This window comes from Montipora capricornis, chromosome 4 (assembly GCF_036669925.1).
Source record: "Montipora capricornis isolate CH-2021 chromosome 4, ASM3666992v2, whole genome shotgun sequence".
NCBI lineage: Eukaryota > Metazoa > Cnidaria > Anthozoa > Scleractinia > Acroporidae > Montipora > Montipora capricornis.
Window position 1 is genome coordinate 53178128 of NC_090886.1, and position 17795 is coordinate 53195922.

Consider the following 17795-nt stretch of genomic DNA (forward strand, 5'->3'; position numbering starts at 1 on the left):
TGCCATGCAACAGCAGTTTGTTTTCATCTTGAGAAAATTAACAAGATTGGACTTGGTTAGACAGACTTGTCACTTAGCGTTTTCAAGAGCTTTATTTATATGGGCAGTAATGTTTGATAGGAATCGATACCTTACGATTCTTGATAATCCATCATGATCTTCTCGCCGAATTTATTTTCCCGCGCGCAAATCGCAAGTTGGTTGCTGAAATGGTTGTAAAAAAACGTGGTAATTAATGTATTTCCCCGTTGTCTTCCGTGTATGGATTTTGGAAAAATCTGTGATGTGTAATTTTGGTTGCTTTCCTTTCCATTGCTTTTTCAGATTTTCAGAAAACAGCAGGGTTGATTCAAGAGTTTCTTTCGAAACTTGCCTGCGAAGAATCAACAGCTGAACTACGCGATTCGATGAACCTTGTTCTATTTTATTTGCAAAAGTACTACAAAAAGCTCCGCAGCCGATCTCTTTCCGAAGGAATTTCACCTCGTTTCAATAACAGATCATGCAGTGGAAGTCTTATATTAAATGGTGGGATAAGTCCAGTTTCACCAGCTTGTGGAACACATGATCAGTTCGAATGGAAGTGGTACAATTTGGAATCACCACGCCTGTCCGCTAGTCTTGGGACAAACGAATTTTCCTCTCTTCCTCCTTTCCTGCAAGCTGCAAAATCGGGGAATTCAGAGGAATTGAACGAAATCTTAAATCAAGGTTGAAGAGATAATTTATTATTCATATCTTGGATGTCAGAAATAGTGCTTTTAGTGGTGGTGATTAAATGCGATTTTCTGTTTAATGACCACTTGACATGCAGATTAGTTCGCCCAATTGCATTTACATTAATTTTATAACGGGGATTACATTATTATCATCACTCAACGGATTTTCCCTGATCAATGTCTAAATTCCTCTTGAATGGTCACACTATGATGGCCTGTGGTCAATAATTCAAAATTGATAAGATGGCACTCTGTGGTTTGTCTTATTTTTTTGAGGAATTGTATATTTAAACTCCCTGTGGACATGTGCTCCCCATGAACGTTGCACTTCTTGTTTTTAGTATTACCCAATCAAATTGTTTTTGCAATTTGAAAGACTATCCCCTTCTCTGAGTCTCTTAAAATGTGTTGACTTTCTTGTCTAATGTGGCTTGTGATACCTATTATTAACTTAGTTTTTGTTGCTGTTTATCCTTCTTGCAGATTCAGAAGCTATTCACCAAGTCGATGGTTTAGGGCGCAATGCTGTAATGTATTGCATACATGGCAACACACCTGTGCATAATGAATGTCTGGAAATGCTCATCAATGGCAACTCTGATCTGAATCATCAGGCTAATGGTATTAGATTTTAAAGTGCTGCATACTGCAAGCTGCCACATTTTTCCAATAGATATTAAGTTTTGAAAATATTTATTTATTGCCAGACTCAGGGATACTTGGAAAAAGACATAAGGGCTATCTTAACAGGAACTGAACCATAACATTCTTGCAAATCCGGGATATAATAAGCTCTTAGGTTTTTCTCCTTATTGCAGGCATTTGAATTTCTTCCAAGTATGCCAAAGTCATTCTGAATTGTTACTACAAGTTGATTGTTTAATATCCCTGAACCAGCCCTTATTGACAAATACATGTAAAACTGTCTGACTCTAGATAGATTAAAATCTGTAAGAATTAATTATTCTTAGGAGAGAAAGGGTTAAATGGGTAAAAAATTGAACATCTCCTTTATAGCAGCATTAAATAATAATTTATTTCCGTTGGAGTTGATTCACTGGAACATTATTAAAATTTGTTAGGAATCAGATGACACCGTAATTTATACTTATGCTACATCTCTCTTCCTGGTTTCTTAGTTTCCAAATTTAAGTTCCAAAAGGGAACTAATAAGCAAGATGATATTGACAACTAATTATCCCTGTGACAATAGAAGTTAAGAAAGAAAAACAAATGAAACTGACAAGATTTATATTTTCACGACGTTTCGAAGTCATCGTAACTCCATTATCAAGTGATAAATAAATAAATACAAGTGCTAGAGTTTAAATAGATGGAAAGCATAATTTACATACTTGGTGTTAAAAAGAATGTTATACAAATAACTTTGCCTTGATTGAGTCACTTTGGACATTAAGAGAGGGTGACAATTCCCTAATGTATAACATTTCATAAAGTGACTCAATCAAGGCAAAGTTATTTGTATAACATTCTTTTTAACACCAAGTATGTAAATTATGCTTTCCATCTATTTAAACTCTAGCACTTGTATTTATTTATTTATCACTTGATAATGGAGTTACGATGACTTCGAAACGTCGTGAAAATATAAATCTTGTCAGTTTCATTTGTTTTTCTTTCTTAGTTATAAGTTTTTCTAAGCAACTGCAATACAATAGAAGTTAGATATGCTATTCACATCCAATCTATATGGGATTCAAATGGACACGCTATTTACAGATCTCCCTAATTTAGTTTATCAGATAAATTTTGTATCTATCATTCCTGTGGCCTATGGATTTTCTATTGCCCGATATTTACCTCTGGAGATACTTTCTTTGGGGCTTAATTAAAATATAATTTTATTTGATTTTCAATTAGATAGCACCACCGCTCTCCATGTAGCTGCCTACAGCAATAACACCACTGCCTTGACATTACTGCTCAGGAACAAGGTAAAATATGTCCGTACAATGTGTCATTGAATTCAGATCATCATGTTTTGTAACCAACCAGCTAAGAGGTGTGTCTAATACACAGGTCACATTCCACAGGTCAAGACTAGAAGTCCCTGCTTCACTGACAAACAACATTAAGCTAGAAGTTTCCCCCAGATTTGAAACAACATTTTTGTAGAGTGATTAGGGCTAGGGGACACTTTCAGTGTTGTTTATTTAATGCCTGTAACACAATGACCTTTACACTGACCCATGACCTGTGTTTAATAGACATGTTGGGAGCCAAAGTAAGATAAACATTGAACGTTTTTAGTTGCTTGTTCAAATCAGACTTAGTTGGTATTCTGGTTAGCGGCTCTCAGGGAGTGTCAAGACGACCCAGCTGGTAAATAATTCATGTTGGGGACTTAAGGTGTTGTTTTCAATATTGCAGAGTGAGCAAATTAATGCCTGCCTTACCCACGTATATCCGAACGAACTAGGGGTATAAAATTATTGCCACCTACATAAAATCTTGGTAGTAAAAGGGACTAGTTTCTAGGTAGTAGTATTTTACTATGAATGAAACATGATGAGAACATATTTGAGAGTAATTATCCACCAATCATCTTAAGTTCAGTGGCATACATAATTTTCAGTGAATTAAGGCATCTCAAAACCCATGCTGGAGTAATTCTGTTGAATCAGAGCAAACTCCTTCATTACACCCAAGACTTACTGGTAACTCTTATAGGGGAACTCAGCACGCCATCCATGTTATGGTAAATTTCTACCTGCCTAAACAAGGTATTCGCTGACCCGTCTCACATGACCATATCATGGGCTCAAGTTTAGAGCTCACCGAGGTCAGCCGTTTTTGTTGTTGTTGTTGTTGTCGACCGCTGACCAGTTGCTGGGTTTCGATTAGATCGCAGGCTCAAGCCATAGTAAGAATAAATAACCCAGGAGCTTTGCTTTTAGGTTTGGCTAAATCTATATATTATTACATATGAGCGCACACACGATCGAATGGACTAAAACTCTCCCAAGGCCATTGATATGATAATTTGTACACGGTAGAAATTTGTATTTTTACAATGACTGCCAAATTCTCGCACGCTCATTTGTTAATTTTTATTGTCAATAAGCAGACAGACACATAAATTTATAATTTATGCGAGGATGATGTGATATTGCTTTGGTCAGATTGAAGTTTCTCTCGTTTTTCTCTCTCATTCTTCTCGTGTTTTGACTTAATTTTGACCCCTCTGCCTTTTTGTTATTGTAAAAAAAATTGATGTCAGTTTTTCATACGTCTGTGCTGTTACTGATGATGAATTTCGTCATAACATTGTCAAAGTAGTCTGCGGATCCACTCGGCTATGACGCCTCGTGGATCCACAGCTACGTTGATAATGTTATGACGAAATTCACGATCAATAACGGGACAGACGCATGAAAAACGGACATCAATTTGTTAAATATTAGACAGCATGCCTTCACTGAAATGCAAGGGTTTATTAACACCTTCATTACATTGCAATACTAATTAACAATACATCACAAATACATTATTGAAACAGAAAGAAACAAGGGTTATAATATTGTTCCTGACCACAGGCATCTATCAACACTGAAGACAATCAAGGGAGGACATCAATGCATTGGGCTGCTGCCAGTCCATCGGTGGATGACTTGAAGGTTAAAAATTATTGTCAACTTCAAAGCTCCAAAATTTGTAGTTACTACAACAAGGAATGACCTCCTAAAATGAGCTACAATGGTATCTAAAATGAGCTACAACGGTATCTAAAAATTAATGATCTGAATGCCCTACTCAGTTTAGGTCATTTTAGATCATCTTAGGTTATTTTAGATACCATGGTAGCTCATTTTAGATCATTTCAAATAACGTTGTAGCTCATTTTAGATAATTTTAGGTCATTCCTTGTTTTTGTAACTATGCTCCAAAATTAGCATATTTTCCCATCAAATTCTTTTTTTATAACTGATGCAGTGGTTTCAATAAAATTTGACAATATCACAGCTAGTTCGAGTGGGGTAACCGAGTTTATCATAAAGGGGCCTAACAGCAGATGGGGTGTCTGGGAGCATTCCATTTAAGAAAGGAGGCCATAATAAACACCACAATGATTTCAAAAGCAAAATTGAAGGTAAAGGTAATGGTACACGTTATTTAACGTCGGAAGTTCCTTTACTCTCTAGAGAGTACTCTCCCAGGAAGCCGATGGTGCGCTCATTTTACCCCCCTCTTTCCATCAGAGCTCAGTTTTAAGGGTATTTAAAGCTACTTAGGCTACACTGAAAGGAAAGAAGTCGAAACAAGGATGTGAGATCCGGGGATCGAACTCAGGACCTTATGCACCAAGGCCGCGCTCTAACCGACTGTGCCACCCTTGCTCCTCTGATCTTGAAGATTATGTTTCGACAGCTTCATGCTGTCCTAAAGCCAAATTGAATTTTAATCTTAAGTTTAAAAGAATCTGTCTTAAGTACTTCAATTTTAATCAGCGAAAAAACTAGCCACCTTCTCTGAGTGAAGTTGCCAACATTTTTCATTGGCTGTCGGTACCTGGTACTTATTGAAACCACTGACTGATGTATAAACTTGTTTATTTCTTGGTTCTCGCTCAGTTGTTACTTCAGTTTGGTGGAAACATCAGTGCAGCTGACAGAGAAGGTTTAACCCCAGCGATGTGGGCATGTCACTTTGATCAGCTCCAAAATCTTCACTTGTTGCAGCAAGCCTTGTCCAGAATTGATCCACAAGAAGATGCCATTTTTAGGGATACAGATTGTTATGGACAGTCTGTGATACACTGGGCAGTCAAAGGAACAGGACCACTGGAGTGTCTTGAGGTAACCAATGGATAATTAAGTCAAACTTTGTATTGGAAATTACTTACTGGAGGTGCATTTCTTTCAAGTGATATCACACGACCAGCTTTATCTCATTCAAATATTGATTGCTTTAGTGTTTCCAAATTGAGCCATAATTTAGAGAAAAGGCTTGCACCACATTTTTCCAGTAATAGTGTTTTTTTATTATCTGTGCATATCAGTTTTGGAAATTTAAGTCAAACATTCTACCCGATTATATTGTGACTTTTTCTGTTTTCTCTCTGATCCTCAGGGCCTTGTCTCAGTGCTAGGTTTTCCTTGATTAATTATGAGCCATAATTATCCATTCATCAGGAAATGAATGCAATTATTATGTTTCAGTAAAACCAAGTCCAGTGTGCCCCCAAGGAAATTTTGTTACAGATTAGTATCTATCAATTTTTTTTTTCAGGCATTACTTTCACCCGACTCTGTTATTCTCAAAGACAATGATGGCAAAACAGTCCTCCATACTGCAGCAGAAAGAGGTACAATGTGGTAAAATAACTTAAGGAGGAATGAACATTTCAATACCTGTCGATTCTCATAGAATTAAGAAACTTTGATAACTTTTAAACAGGGAATTCAGCAGCCTGTGAGATGATTCTTGAGATTAGAGGGATTGTGGATGGTCTTCAGGATGTTGATAAGGTGAAGAGAACTCCAGCGCATCTGGCAGCAATCTGTGGTCAAGGAGAAGTTGTCAACTTTCTTCTTGAGCAGGGAGGTCAGTTTATTCAGTAACACTTCTAATATTAACATGTCAAATGAAATGATAATTATATGAAATGAATCATAATAATTATATTGAACTGTGGATATAAAATCAAGTGAAGCTATGATTGTCACAGTTATGAACGCAATTTTAGCAATTGCATAGAGAATCCTGAAAATTTCAGGACTACAACGGGGTTTGAACCCATGACCTCACGATGCCGGTGTGACACTCTAACCAATCGAGCTATGAAGCCACTGATGTTCGGAGCTGGTCATTTATGGGTTCTAACGTTGCCGTGATGAATGAATCAACCAAGTGAAGCTATGGTCTTTGCAGTTATGATTGGAGCTGATGATTGGTTAGAGCGTTGCACCAGCGTCGCAAGGTCACAGGTTCAAACCCTGTTGAAGACCTGAAATTGTCAAACTTCTCTACGCAATTACTAAAATTGTGTTCATAGCTGCGAAGATCATAGCTTCACTTGACCTCTAATATTCTCTAATTAATATTTTGCATGTGACAATTTAACAATCAGTTTAGTTGACAATAATAATATTACTGGCAATTATTTCTGTGGCAGTCCACCAACAGGACCTCTGAGGAGGTCAAAGCTGGGATAAAGACCAGGCGGTGTTTTTACATTTTGAGAAGTCTGGACCAGATTTTTCTGGCCTAAAATCCAGCTTTGTTAGGTTCTTTGACCTGAGCCTAGCTGAAAATATTATCATTAACTGCTATTGCTGGTAGTGCCTCCAGATTAAGGTGGCTCTTCCTCTGACTTTCACAGCGGACCTTAGGATGAAGGATGCATTTGGTGCCAGTGCAATTGATTATATTCACAACAAGCAGCTGAATTATTGCAGGATGGTGCTCATGGCACATGCCCATGTGAAAGAGCAACAAATAACAAAAGACCTCCTGGTACCCACTGCACCTTCTGACAACATGGAGAGGTAAAGTTTGTTGGCTCAGTAATTCAGTTACTTTTAAACACTCTGAGGAAAAAATATTATTATTATTATTATTATTATTATTATTATTATTATTATCTCGCAGTATAAAACTTTGGAATGCTGTCCACATTTTGAGTAGTATAGGGCGCATAACGTAACCTACACCACTTGAGAAGCTACACTTAAAAGTAAAAAAAGTTCGGTACAGAACCTAGTACAATTGTAATATACATAATGATATGAATCTCTACTTAGAGAGCCAATTCAGAATATTATTAAATTCTATACTCTGTAAAACCTACGCAAAAATATGATGATATCATTATCTCTACTAAAAGCCTATTTAGAGAATTATTCAGTTTTTATACTCTCATCATCTCTTATAAACCTACATGAGGCCATCATAATTTGGTTATCCCTACTACTAAAGGCCTATTTAGAATCATATCAAACTCTTAAACACTATAAAAACTGCGTAGAAAATCAGGAAAATACAGGTTTTGCGACAACACTTGTGTTTCTGGATTTCTGAAGAAAAAAGAAAACCTAAAATCTAGTGTCCTTAGCTCCCTAACTAAGTATTTATCTTAAATGTTCTGGCAATGTTCAAAGTGTTTGAGATGACCGACTTCTGCATCCGCTCAAGTACGCCCTGCGCTCTCGCTCCTATTAGCTTCCTCACCGACTTCTCTAGGTGTTTAGGATAACCACCCAATACGTCAATTATTATGTTGTACTGTTCAACCCTGTAACCATTGTATCTCTGCTTCAGCTCCCACACCATGGGCCCATTCTTGAGTGTCTTTTCCTCATCTTTCTTGGCTCTACTCTCAATCCATGGGCAGATCATTTCAATCGTGTAAACTTCTTTCCTCTCGTGGCTGACAAGACGCACGTCGATCCGATTTGCTCTTACTTTGTTGTGCTCTGCATAGATGGGAATATCCCAAAACACTTCACTTGTGGTGATCTGGTAGGCTGGTTTTGGCATCGCCGGTGAGTACCATGGTGGAACCTCTTCTATTAACCCATGCTCTTGGTGGAGCTCAAAAAACAGAATCTTCAAAGCTGCATTATGCCTGTATAGGTACTTGGATTGTGTCAGGGAGGAACATCCAGCCAGTACATGTGCAACGCTCTCAGCTACCTTCCCACATAACCTGCACAGGACTTCACCATCAGTGGAGGTTTGCGTCTTTTCCTTTGTGTAGAGCTTCGTAAGTAACAACTGTTCATATAGCTCATACATGCCTGCAAAAGTATATGTAGGGCATGTAGCCCAACCTTTAGCCATGCGAAGCAGCTGGTTATGCTTAGGCTATCATCGTCCCATCTGATACGGAATAACTTTCCTTGCCACTTTTTGTCTATAGCGATCTCCAAGAACTGCATCTCTAGAGATTTCTTCAGCAGTTTCCCAGCTCTAGCTGCAGTCACCACCTTTCCTTCCGTTGTAACACACACTGGATTTAGGATATCAAGCTGAAGTGTGATGTTAAGTTTTTCAGGGTACTTGGCTGCTTCGTTTACAAGCGACTGGTGGCCTGATGCCATGGCGTGTTTTTCAAATTCTCTAACTGCTTCCACAGTCTGGTCCGAATTCTGATACAATTTCAGTAGCGATTTGATTTTAGTGATCTTATATTCATGTTCGACTGATTGCAGGCCTCTAGCCCCTTTCTCCCTCGGTAGATAATTGTAACAAAGAAGTTAGGCTAGCTGGGTGCTTGCCACTACACTGTATGATCTTCCGAGCTGCTTTGTCCACACCTCTTTATAACTCTGATAGAGACCAATGTTGTGTCCACATTAAGTACTGCAGCACCAGGAGTGCATACTGATTAGTTGCCTGTACACGGTTACAATCAGTGAGGGGGCTGGACCACATAATAGATATCCTGCGTAGATACTCTTTAGCCGCACACGCTAGTTCCGCCGTTCATCCTGCCGAACATTCTCTAGAACCCCCAGGAATTTGTAGTGTTTTCCCTCCCCAAGAGCCGTGATGGTAGTTGTCTCGTCCATCCCCATAGCAGACTTGTCTAGCACTTGGGCTACCCTCTTCATGTGTACCACTGAGCACTTTTTCTGATTCCAGTGAAGGTCAATATCCTGCATCGCTCCTCTAGTTTCCTTCAGCACTCGGTTCAGCTTGCTCTTGGAGGCAGCGATATACAGGAGATCTGGGACTTTGACTCCTACAGGCTTGGATAACGGGTATCCCTCCATTGCCCGCTGGCGCCACGCTACTGGGTTCAGGCACAGTGTAAACAATCTAGGACACAAAGCGTACCCCTGGGGTAGTCCCTTCATGAACCTTATTTTTCTGGAAGTCTTTCGCCCTTGCCTTGTTGTGGCTACTACTTAATTAGTATTTCAGCTCGCACACAACTTGCCAATGACCTTACCCAGCCAGATTGGAAGCCTGTGCACATCAGTCATTTTGCATAGCCAATCATGGTCGACAGAGTCGTAAGCCTTGCGCACGTCAATCCATGCCATGCTTAAGTTCCGTTTGCCTCTCTGGCAATCCAGCATTACTGCTCTATCGATTAGCAAGTTATCCATCGTACCAAAACACCCTGATTTCGCTCCTCTTTGCTGGCCTTCCATCAGGCCATAATGTTCAAGGTGTTGGTCCACGGGTGCGAGGAGCAAGACGTAAACCACTTATACATGTTATTCAGACAAGTAATAGGCCTTTGATTTTCACTCAGGAACTCGCCTTCTTTCGGAATGAGGGAGGTTTTCCCTTCAGAAAACCACTTGGGGTAATCTTTGTTGCTTTTAGAAACTTCTTTGAAGCTATTGACCACACCCTTGTGCAGGGTGCCAGCATGTTCCCACCAAAAGTTAGTGATTTTATCAGGCCCTGGCATGCTCCAGTGTCTCTTCTTGGACAAGACTTTGACCGCTTCCGCTACTTTGAGAGCCCATTCACTGGCCGTTGGTGGTGGTACTTGCTCGTAGATTGCGATCTTTACTTCCTGCAACCAGGCCATGTTCTTATTCCCAGTCCCTCTCTCTCTTCCCACAACTTTCTCCAAAACCCGCTGGCCTCTTCAATGTTTTCAAACATTCGCGAATCATCTCGAGCACGTTTTCCAGGATCTTTACATCTTGGTCACTCATTCTCTGGGTCCCTCTTCAACATCTCACTCAAATTCGCAAACACTGTTCCAGGGACCGTGTTAAACTGTTGATTAATTACACGCGAGACCCCTTGTTTTTTTCTTCCTGTCAAACCCACGTTTTAACTTTCAGTAGTCCAACTTCTTTTTCTCCATGTAGCTAACCAAACCTGCCACAGAAATGGTTTGGCATTCTTTTTGGAGCTGACACCTATTTTTCCTTCCTTTTTTCGTGATCTTCCTATTTTCTTTCAACCTCTCGATTTCCGCTTTCACGATTGACAGTTGTTTTCTGATCTTCCCCGCATCCTGGTCGTAAATTCTTTTAAGGTTTTCCTTTCTGTCCTGCAGTCTGTCTGCCTTTATTGGCCCTTGTTTGTTCCATCCTCTCGTCAACAAAAACATGCAAACCACCAAGTAAAGAACGCAATTAGCTAACCACAGAAAACCAAACGGGTTTTGCGTTGGTGTTACCTCGTAGCGCTCCTTCAATAACTTAACTGCTTGGTTGTTTTTTTCCAAGTCTTTTGTTGATGGTGTTTCTTTTGTACTGGTGTCATTGTCACGTTGGGAATAGTTGCCAGGGTGGGTGCTAATTATTTCCATTATTCTGTTTGCTGGCTCTAACAAGCTACACATTTCTTGATTTTGGGTTAAGGTTGTATGCAAATCTGGTTGTGAGAAAAGGTCACCATGGTCACGCAGTTGATATTGGGTCAGGGTTGTATTCAAATCCAGTTCTTCTTGATCAGCATTTATTGCCATTTGGTGTCTGTTATTTAAGACCCCTTCTGCGTTATCTCCACCTCTCTTCGCTTTTATTCCGTTAGTGATAGTACTAGTTACGCTGCCTAAGGATTTTTCAAGTCGAGCGGCTTGGTCTCGTAAATTCTGCTTCGTGAGCCCTCGATCTTCGTGTCCTATTTGATCCCATAGTTCTTTCATAAGTTCCATATACCCCTTTCATCTTCCATTATCCTTAACTGGCGGATTCTCCGATTTTGTGAGTAATAGCGCTTGCCGCTTGCAATCCAGCAGGTCGCTGTTCATTTGTTCCGACCATCTTATCCTTCCCGCTCTCGCATTCCTCCCATTTAGTGATTGCTTTTCAAGATCTGCCATAGTGTCGGTTTAGCGTACTTCACTTTCAACTTCTAATCGTATAAATCCGCCCTCAGTCGTCTCCTTGTTAGATAAACAAGATGCAAAGTACTCACAAAAGACAGAAGTACTTAAGAATAATTATGCCTAGATGCTTCGAGCTTGGCTTGCTTTCGTTTAGACAGGGCTATGAAACAGAATTATGGAGCTACTTCAAGGCACAGCTTCTCTACTTGCCGCCATTTTATTATTATTATTTTATTACTATTATTATTATTATTATTATTATTATTATTATTATTATTATTATTATTATTATTGTTACCACCATGTTGAGCTATCTGTTGCTTTCAAAAGGCAAGACCACCAATCATATGCACCAAGACCACAATCTGCATCTCCAGTTCAAACTGGCATTGATCAAGCCAATGCGACAGACACGCCGGATGAGCACCTGATAGGATCTTTGCATGATCAGAACATTGATGTCTCGGATCTTCAAGGATTTGAAGTTCATAGTGGATCAGTCAGTATGGGAAATGAGCAAACCCATAACACTAACGACTCAGATGATAAGAAGCGTCGCCAGAGTACTCTGGTACGGCAAACTGGATTTGTTAATGATAATGACACAAGACAGCTGATGGATCAAGCTCCAAGTTTTGATCTTCGTACTGAAGATGGTGATGTTCTTGTAGTTGTTAGTAATCTGGACATCGAAGGTGATGATAAGGATCAGATAATTGATGTCGAAGAAGGTGAAATTGAGATTGACTGTGAAGATAACTTTGGGTATTCCAGTGCAGGCTTGCGGGAAGGGCGTGGTAGTGCCTCCAGTGTACACAGTGAACCTGACAACGCTGATAATTGCAGCGTTAGTGTTGAACTTAGCGCTACAAGCCTTGGAAGTGACAATGAGGAAGAACTTAATAATGAGGAATTTGAAGGACCTGACAGTGATTCAAAGCCACAAAGATTTAAGGAGGAATCTGTTGATTCACGGCAAGAGGTAATCAACTTAGGGAACAATACGATTAACATTTAAGGAGGAAGTTGTTGATTCACATTAAGACAAGAAACATTCAACTTTAATAAGGAACAATAAAATAAGTAATAATTAACCCATTGACTCCTGGCAATGAGGCGTAACAGATTTTACTCTCTGTCCAAAGTCAGACAATTTTACTTATCAATTTTACGCATCCTAGGGCACCTGAGGAGTGAATGGGTTAACTTATTGACTCCTGGAGGTTCCCCATTGACGAGTTAAATCGTTTGGCATTAGACAGAGTAAAATACTAAATATGGCCGGTTCAGGTCGGGTTGGGAATCAAAGGGTTAAATATGCTGACTTTCATATGGAGTAATTCAGACATACCATGTTAGCATGAGAGGCTTAGAACCTAAAACTAGGAGCCTGCAGGAAGGATTGTACATTACAATCAGTCACATAACATAATGTAATATGACAAGTTCCAAAATAATAATAATAATAATAATAATAATGAAAAAATTGAAGGAACACAGGGCTCCAGGATGAGTCATGATAAAAAACTTGAGTGGGTGTTCTCTGGCTAAAAATGTTAAAAATAGCAAGCTTTCGACCACTAGAACTGTGGTCTTCAACAGGGAAAAAGATGAATGAATTAAAAATTCGGAGAATAATTATATAGTGCGATAAAAATGATAACAATAGAGAAAAATAGGTGATGAAGAATTTTTGTTAAAAAGTAGTAGCCTGGAAGTGGGCAAGAGTTATTGTCCGCATCAGGCATGATAGAGGTGTGGCAGTTGCTCTTGGAATTACACTAGCGGAACAGGGAGAAGACGGCAGCCAAAGGTTCCAGAATTGCCAATCATGCTTGGTCTCACAACCACGTCATTGACTTCAACAATGCATCGATCATTGACAAAGGAAATTTCTGCAACAGGAAATTTCTGGAATCTTGACACACCTCTATCACGCCTGACGTGGACGTGGACAATAACTCTTGCCCACTTCCAGGACAATACCGCATACTTTGTAACAAAAATTCATAATTACCTTTTTTCCCCTAATTTCACTCTGTTATCATTTTTATCTCACTATATATTCTCTGAATTTTTACTTCATTCATCTTTGAATGACATGTTTTTTCTGGCGTAAAGCTTTAGATCGTCCATATAATCGAGGAGACTAGAGAATATTGGTTTAGAGATAGAGACCAAGATAGACGAGCTTCAGAAAAGTGTGATTCTGAACACGGCAAGGATTCTTAGGAAGGTCCTAGAAGTTTGAGGAGACTTGTTGTCACCAAACTTCCTGGAGTACTGAAGTTCCATTGGAAATCCAATGTGTGAAAACAAGATATTAATAATAATAATTATCATCATTATTACAACTAGTAGTAATCTGAGATTATTGAAGTTCGTTCCACAGTCGCTTTGTTAATTGAACCAAAGGAGAAGGGCTAACATGTTGATCATTCCTGAGTTCTCTTGAACTTCTTTTTCACAGCAAGTTAAATGGTGAATTTTTGTGGTTATTAGTTCTAATTTTCGTGTAAATAATTTAAGTACATTTAACATGAGGAACACTTGTGAATCATGACACTGGTCAGTACTAACAAACAGCTTGATTCATTCAGTACTCATCTTTCTATTTAAATCCTTTGAGATGCTCCACGACAAAAGTTCAATGAAGTTAATCTCTGTTGGGCAGGGTTGGTACATCTGGATGGGAGACCATCAAGATATACATCTTGGGACTGCCTTTTGTAGATGCCATATGTATCATAATGCCTTTTTTTTCAATTGGAATAGTATTTTTATGTGAGGCTTGTGGAACGTGGCTAAAAGTGGAAAAGTTTGAAGTGTAGAGGTGATGACATCACAAAAAGTAAATTTGTGAAAATCTGGAATTTGCTGAAATTATGTGAGAGATTATTATTATTATTTACTGAAAATGTCCCTTTCCAAAAGTCAGCGTGTTGTTGTAAATATTATGAGGGGAGTGATCATCATTTGTGCATATGTAGTATCAAAACCGAGATGTACATCCATGTATGATGTAATTCAAGATGGCGCTGAAAAAGGATACAAAGGAACAAAAAACAAAACTTTCTAAAGCTCACCCTATGCACAGGATACCCAAGATTATAAATTGCGGTATCCTAATGTCGAACGCAATTATTACTTTCGTGTTGTTAGATTTTTTGCGGATCTTGCATGTAATAGCAATCTATTATTATTTTAGATCCAAGGTCTTACTGAGTGTAGTTTGAAGTATCCAATATTAATTGATGGAATTCCCATGCATCAAATTTGGCATTTACAAAAAAACTAGTTAATTTCTCCAGATGGCCCTCTGTTTTACAAGATATTCGGCCATTTCTGAGACAGTCTTCATTTCATCTTATTGTTTCACAGACTTTTTCAGAGGTGCACAAAAGTGGGAAGTTAGGACCGGTATCCCCCTCTCAAGAGATTATCTGCTCTCCAAAACACTCCCGAAATTCATCACAGAAACACTCTCCTCATGTGGACAAAATCTCAGTTTGTGAAGATGATTATCATTTGGAGCAGGAACAAGAAAACATGACAGTAGCTTCAAAGAAAAAAAAGGATAAAGCTAAGAAGAAGAAAGAAAAGGGACCAGCAATGAGAGAATTGGTGTCTCCTCTCCCACCCCCAAGAGGGATGGTGCCCCCTCTTCAAGGGTTGGGCCCTCCTGGTGCCAGCAAACTTGGGGTTGTGGATCCTCGTGTAAGCAAACCAGCTCCTTGGGGACATGGTAACCTGGGACCTCTTAGAAAGGACCCTCCAGAGCCAGCCCCCCCTAGGCCTATTAGCCCTAGAATGGGGCAAAGACGCTATCCACTTCCTGAAGATGGTGAAAGTGACTTTGTAAGGCCAAGGACACCTGAACCTCCACGGAGTCCTCATGAAGTGGAAGCGCACCAGTCTCTGCAGCCGCCTTCTCATACCACTCCCTCTAGGGGCCCTATGGATGGAGGATATTTGCATGACAGAGAGATGGGTTATGGTTCCCTTGGTCCTCCCCATGGACCATTAGCACATGCAGATGGACAGGCACTTCTCAAGGGTATGGTGAGTAAAATATTTTCTTGCTTTTAGATTTGAAACAGGACACTGAAAAATCTTCACAGTTTTTTACACAAATCATTATCAGTCAAATTGTGAATACCGTTATCTACAGTAGAAGACAAATCAGTGGGCAAAAAGGTTCTGTCGGGAAAGGAGGTGGTCAAGGACACCAGCAGTTGTGGGGTCACGTGAGCGAAGAGGGACTCGTCTGTCTGCTAAATTTCTGTTTAACCCATTGACTCCTAGAGTGGGACTTAATCAATTTTACTCTGACTGTCTAACGCGGGACAATTTTACTCGTCAAGGGGGAAGGTCCAAGGTAGTTCAGGTGTCATTGGGTTAATTTACAGAACTGAGAACTTAGTACAGATAAATAAAAAATTGTGTAAATTAGATAAGTCATTTGCAGCTTGACTGCAGTGACTGTAACAATAATTATCATTGTTATGTTCTTCTTTCAAAGAGAAAATTATCATTTTAAGAGTTATTTTATCCTCACTTAGGTTTGTTTGTTTGTTTGCTATGCAGGACGTAATAGGAAGAAGTCCCAAAATGGAATCTTGGATTGGAAAGAGCGTAGGAAGGGTAATGCCCCATGGACCTCCAGGGCCACGCCCACCCGGACAGCAGACATATTTCTTGCATGGACCAGTTCCTCATCCACCACAGCATTAATACATTTGTACTAAAGAGCACACTTATTTGAGATAACTATTTATTTCTGTCCAATATTTAAATATTAATAGCAATTTTGTACTGTTTCTTTAGAAACTTCTACGAATAATCACATTTTTTCAACCACAAAATTACTCCAAACGTTAAAACCACCTTGTACAACAAAACAACCTTCCATGGGAATATTCTGTAGTCATTGTCATCATCATTTTTATCATTATTGATATTAATACATTAGTTTTACAGACTTATAAGCAACAAATTAATAGACCTTTTTTGCACATACGGAGGCCATTTTGATTTCTATTGTTTCAAATAGCGATTATGGGATGCCCAGTTTATTTGCCCCCTGAGCATCCTATAATGGCTTTTGAAACAATAGAAATCAAAATGACCGCTGTATCTGCAAAAAGGTCTATGTACTTAAGTAGAAAAACATTTAGCAAGGCAACAAACTCAACCTAACATATTTATATGCCTGCAGGATCATGCAGATAAGGCACCATTGGCAAATATCAAATTAGAATGCCAAAGGTGGCCAGCAAAGCCTTTAATGTCAGGGAGGTCTGAAACCCAGTATGTTGCTATGGTAACAAAACTGGTATGTCATATTGTGGAGCACATCTACTAGAATCTCACTGCAAAGAATCTGAATTGAAGCATTTCTGATACAAATTGGCTGAGATATCTTTTTTCATCATAGTTATCAAAATCTGGTTGAGTTTATGACATCACCACCTGACAAATTTGCATATTTCTGCATATCTCTGGAACAAAAAGAGATAATTAAGTACTGTATTTGAAAATAGTAAACAACATTCTTCTTCTCAAGCAGACTGCATGCTTATGTCTTAAGATCACCAAAAACATTGAAATCAGGTTGGTGGGGACTGGAAAAGAGTGAGTTGCGATGGGAACCAAGTTCATTATATAGTTGTGGGTGTGTTACCTGTAGAACTATTAGTCTACCTAGTTGCAATTGATGTTATATTGGGTGAATGACGTCAACAGTGCAGACCAATGCAGATAGTTCGTTTTTATGTAAATAATCCCCTAAAATGTATTGCATTATGGGATGGCTGAAATAGCGAATATGTTATAACAAAGCATATGAATTTTAAGTCTTCAGCATTCTAAGATTGTATCATTGATAATACCGTACCACATTGAGTACCCATTCTATTGTCATTGGTCAATGAGTTAGTACTCCTTGCATTCTCGTCACATGATAGTGAAATATATGAAAACCATAATTATATTTTGAATTGCCGTTGTAATAAAAGATCCTTGCAGTTCAAGAGCAACTTCAGCAGTTGCACAACACCATGGATTACCCAACCATACATTGAATACTAACCAACAAAGGTTGGATTTTGAGATTAAATATTGTTTTAGGATAATTATTTGTCTCTAATTAATTGAGATTAAGATTAGGATTCAGATTAGGAGCAATAACGTTTTAGGACTAATTAAGCCGAGAACGATATTCAATCTGAATATCCAACCTTTGTCAGTTACTATTCAATGCACTGACCCCCAATCCATGAACTACCCCGATGGACTGCCCTAAAATA

The 17795-nt window shown here is 39.0% G+C and overlaps 1 protein-coding gene across 1 annotated transcript; it reads left to right on the forward strand.

The window, feature by feature from the left end:
* The first annotated feature begins 4 nt into the window (after positions 1-4).
* LOC138047420 (ankycorbin-like) lies at positions 5-16358 on the forward strand. The gene is made up of 12 exons (XM_068894262.1): positions 5-228; positions 325-711; positions 1203-1340; positions 2601-2674; positions 4277-4357; positions 5312-5536; positions 5970-6045; positions 6138-6284; positions 7063-7228; positions 11818-12469; positions 14869-15549; positions 16075-16358. Exons 1-12 carry the CDS (start codon positions 210-212, stop codon positions 16219-16221), a joined length of 2793 nt encoding a protein of 930 aa, XP_068750363.1. The 5' UTR covers positions 5-209; the 3' UTR covers positions 16222-16358.
* The last annotated feature ends 1437 nt before the right edge of the window (positions 16359-17795 follow it).

Excerpts from the sequence above, each read along its gene's own strand:
- LOC138047420 (XM_068894262.1), top strand. Across the intron at positions 5,537-5,969 it reads GACCACTGGAGTGTCTTGAG|GCATTACTTTCACCCGACTC; the intron begins GTAACCAATGGA and ends TTTTTTTTTCAG. Across the intron at positions 7,229-11,817 it reads CCTTCTGACAACATGGAGAG|GCAAGACCACCAATCATATG; the intron begins GTAAAGTTTGTT and ends TGCTTTCAAAAG.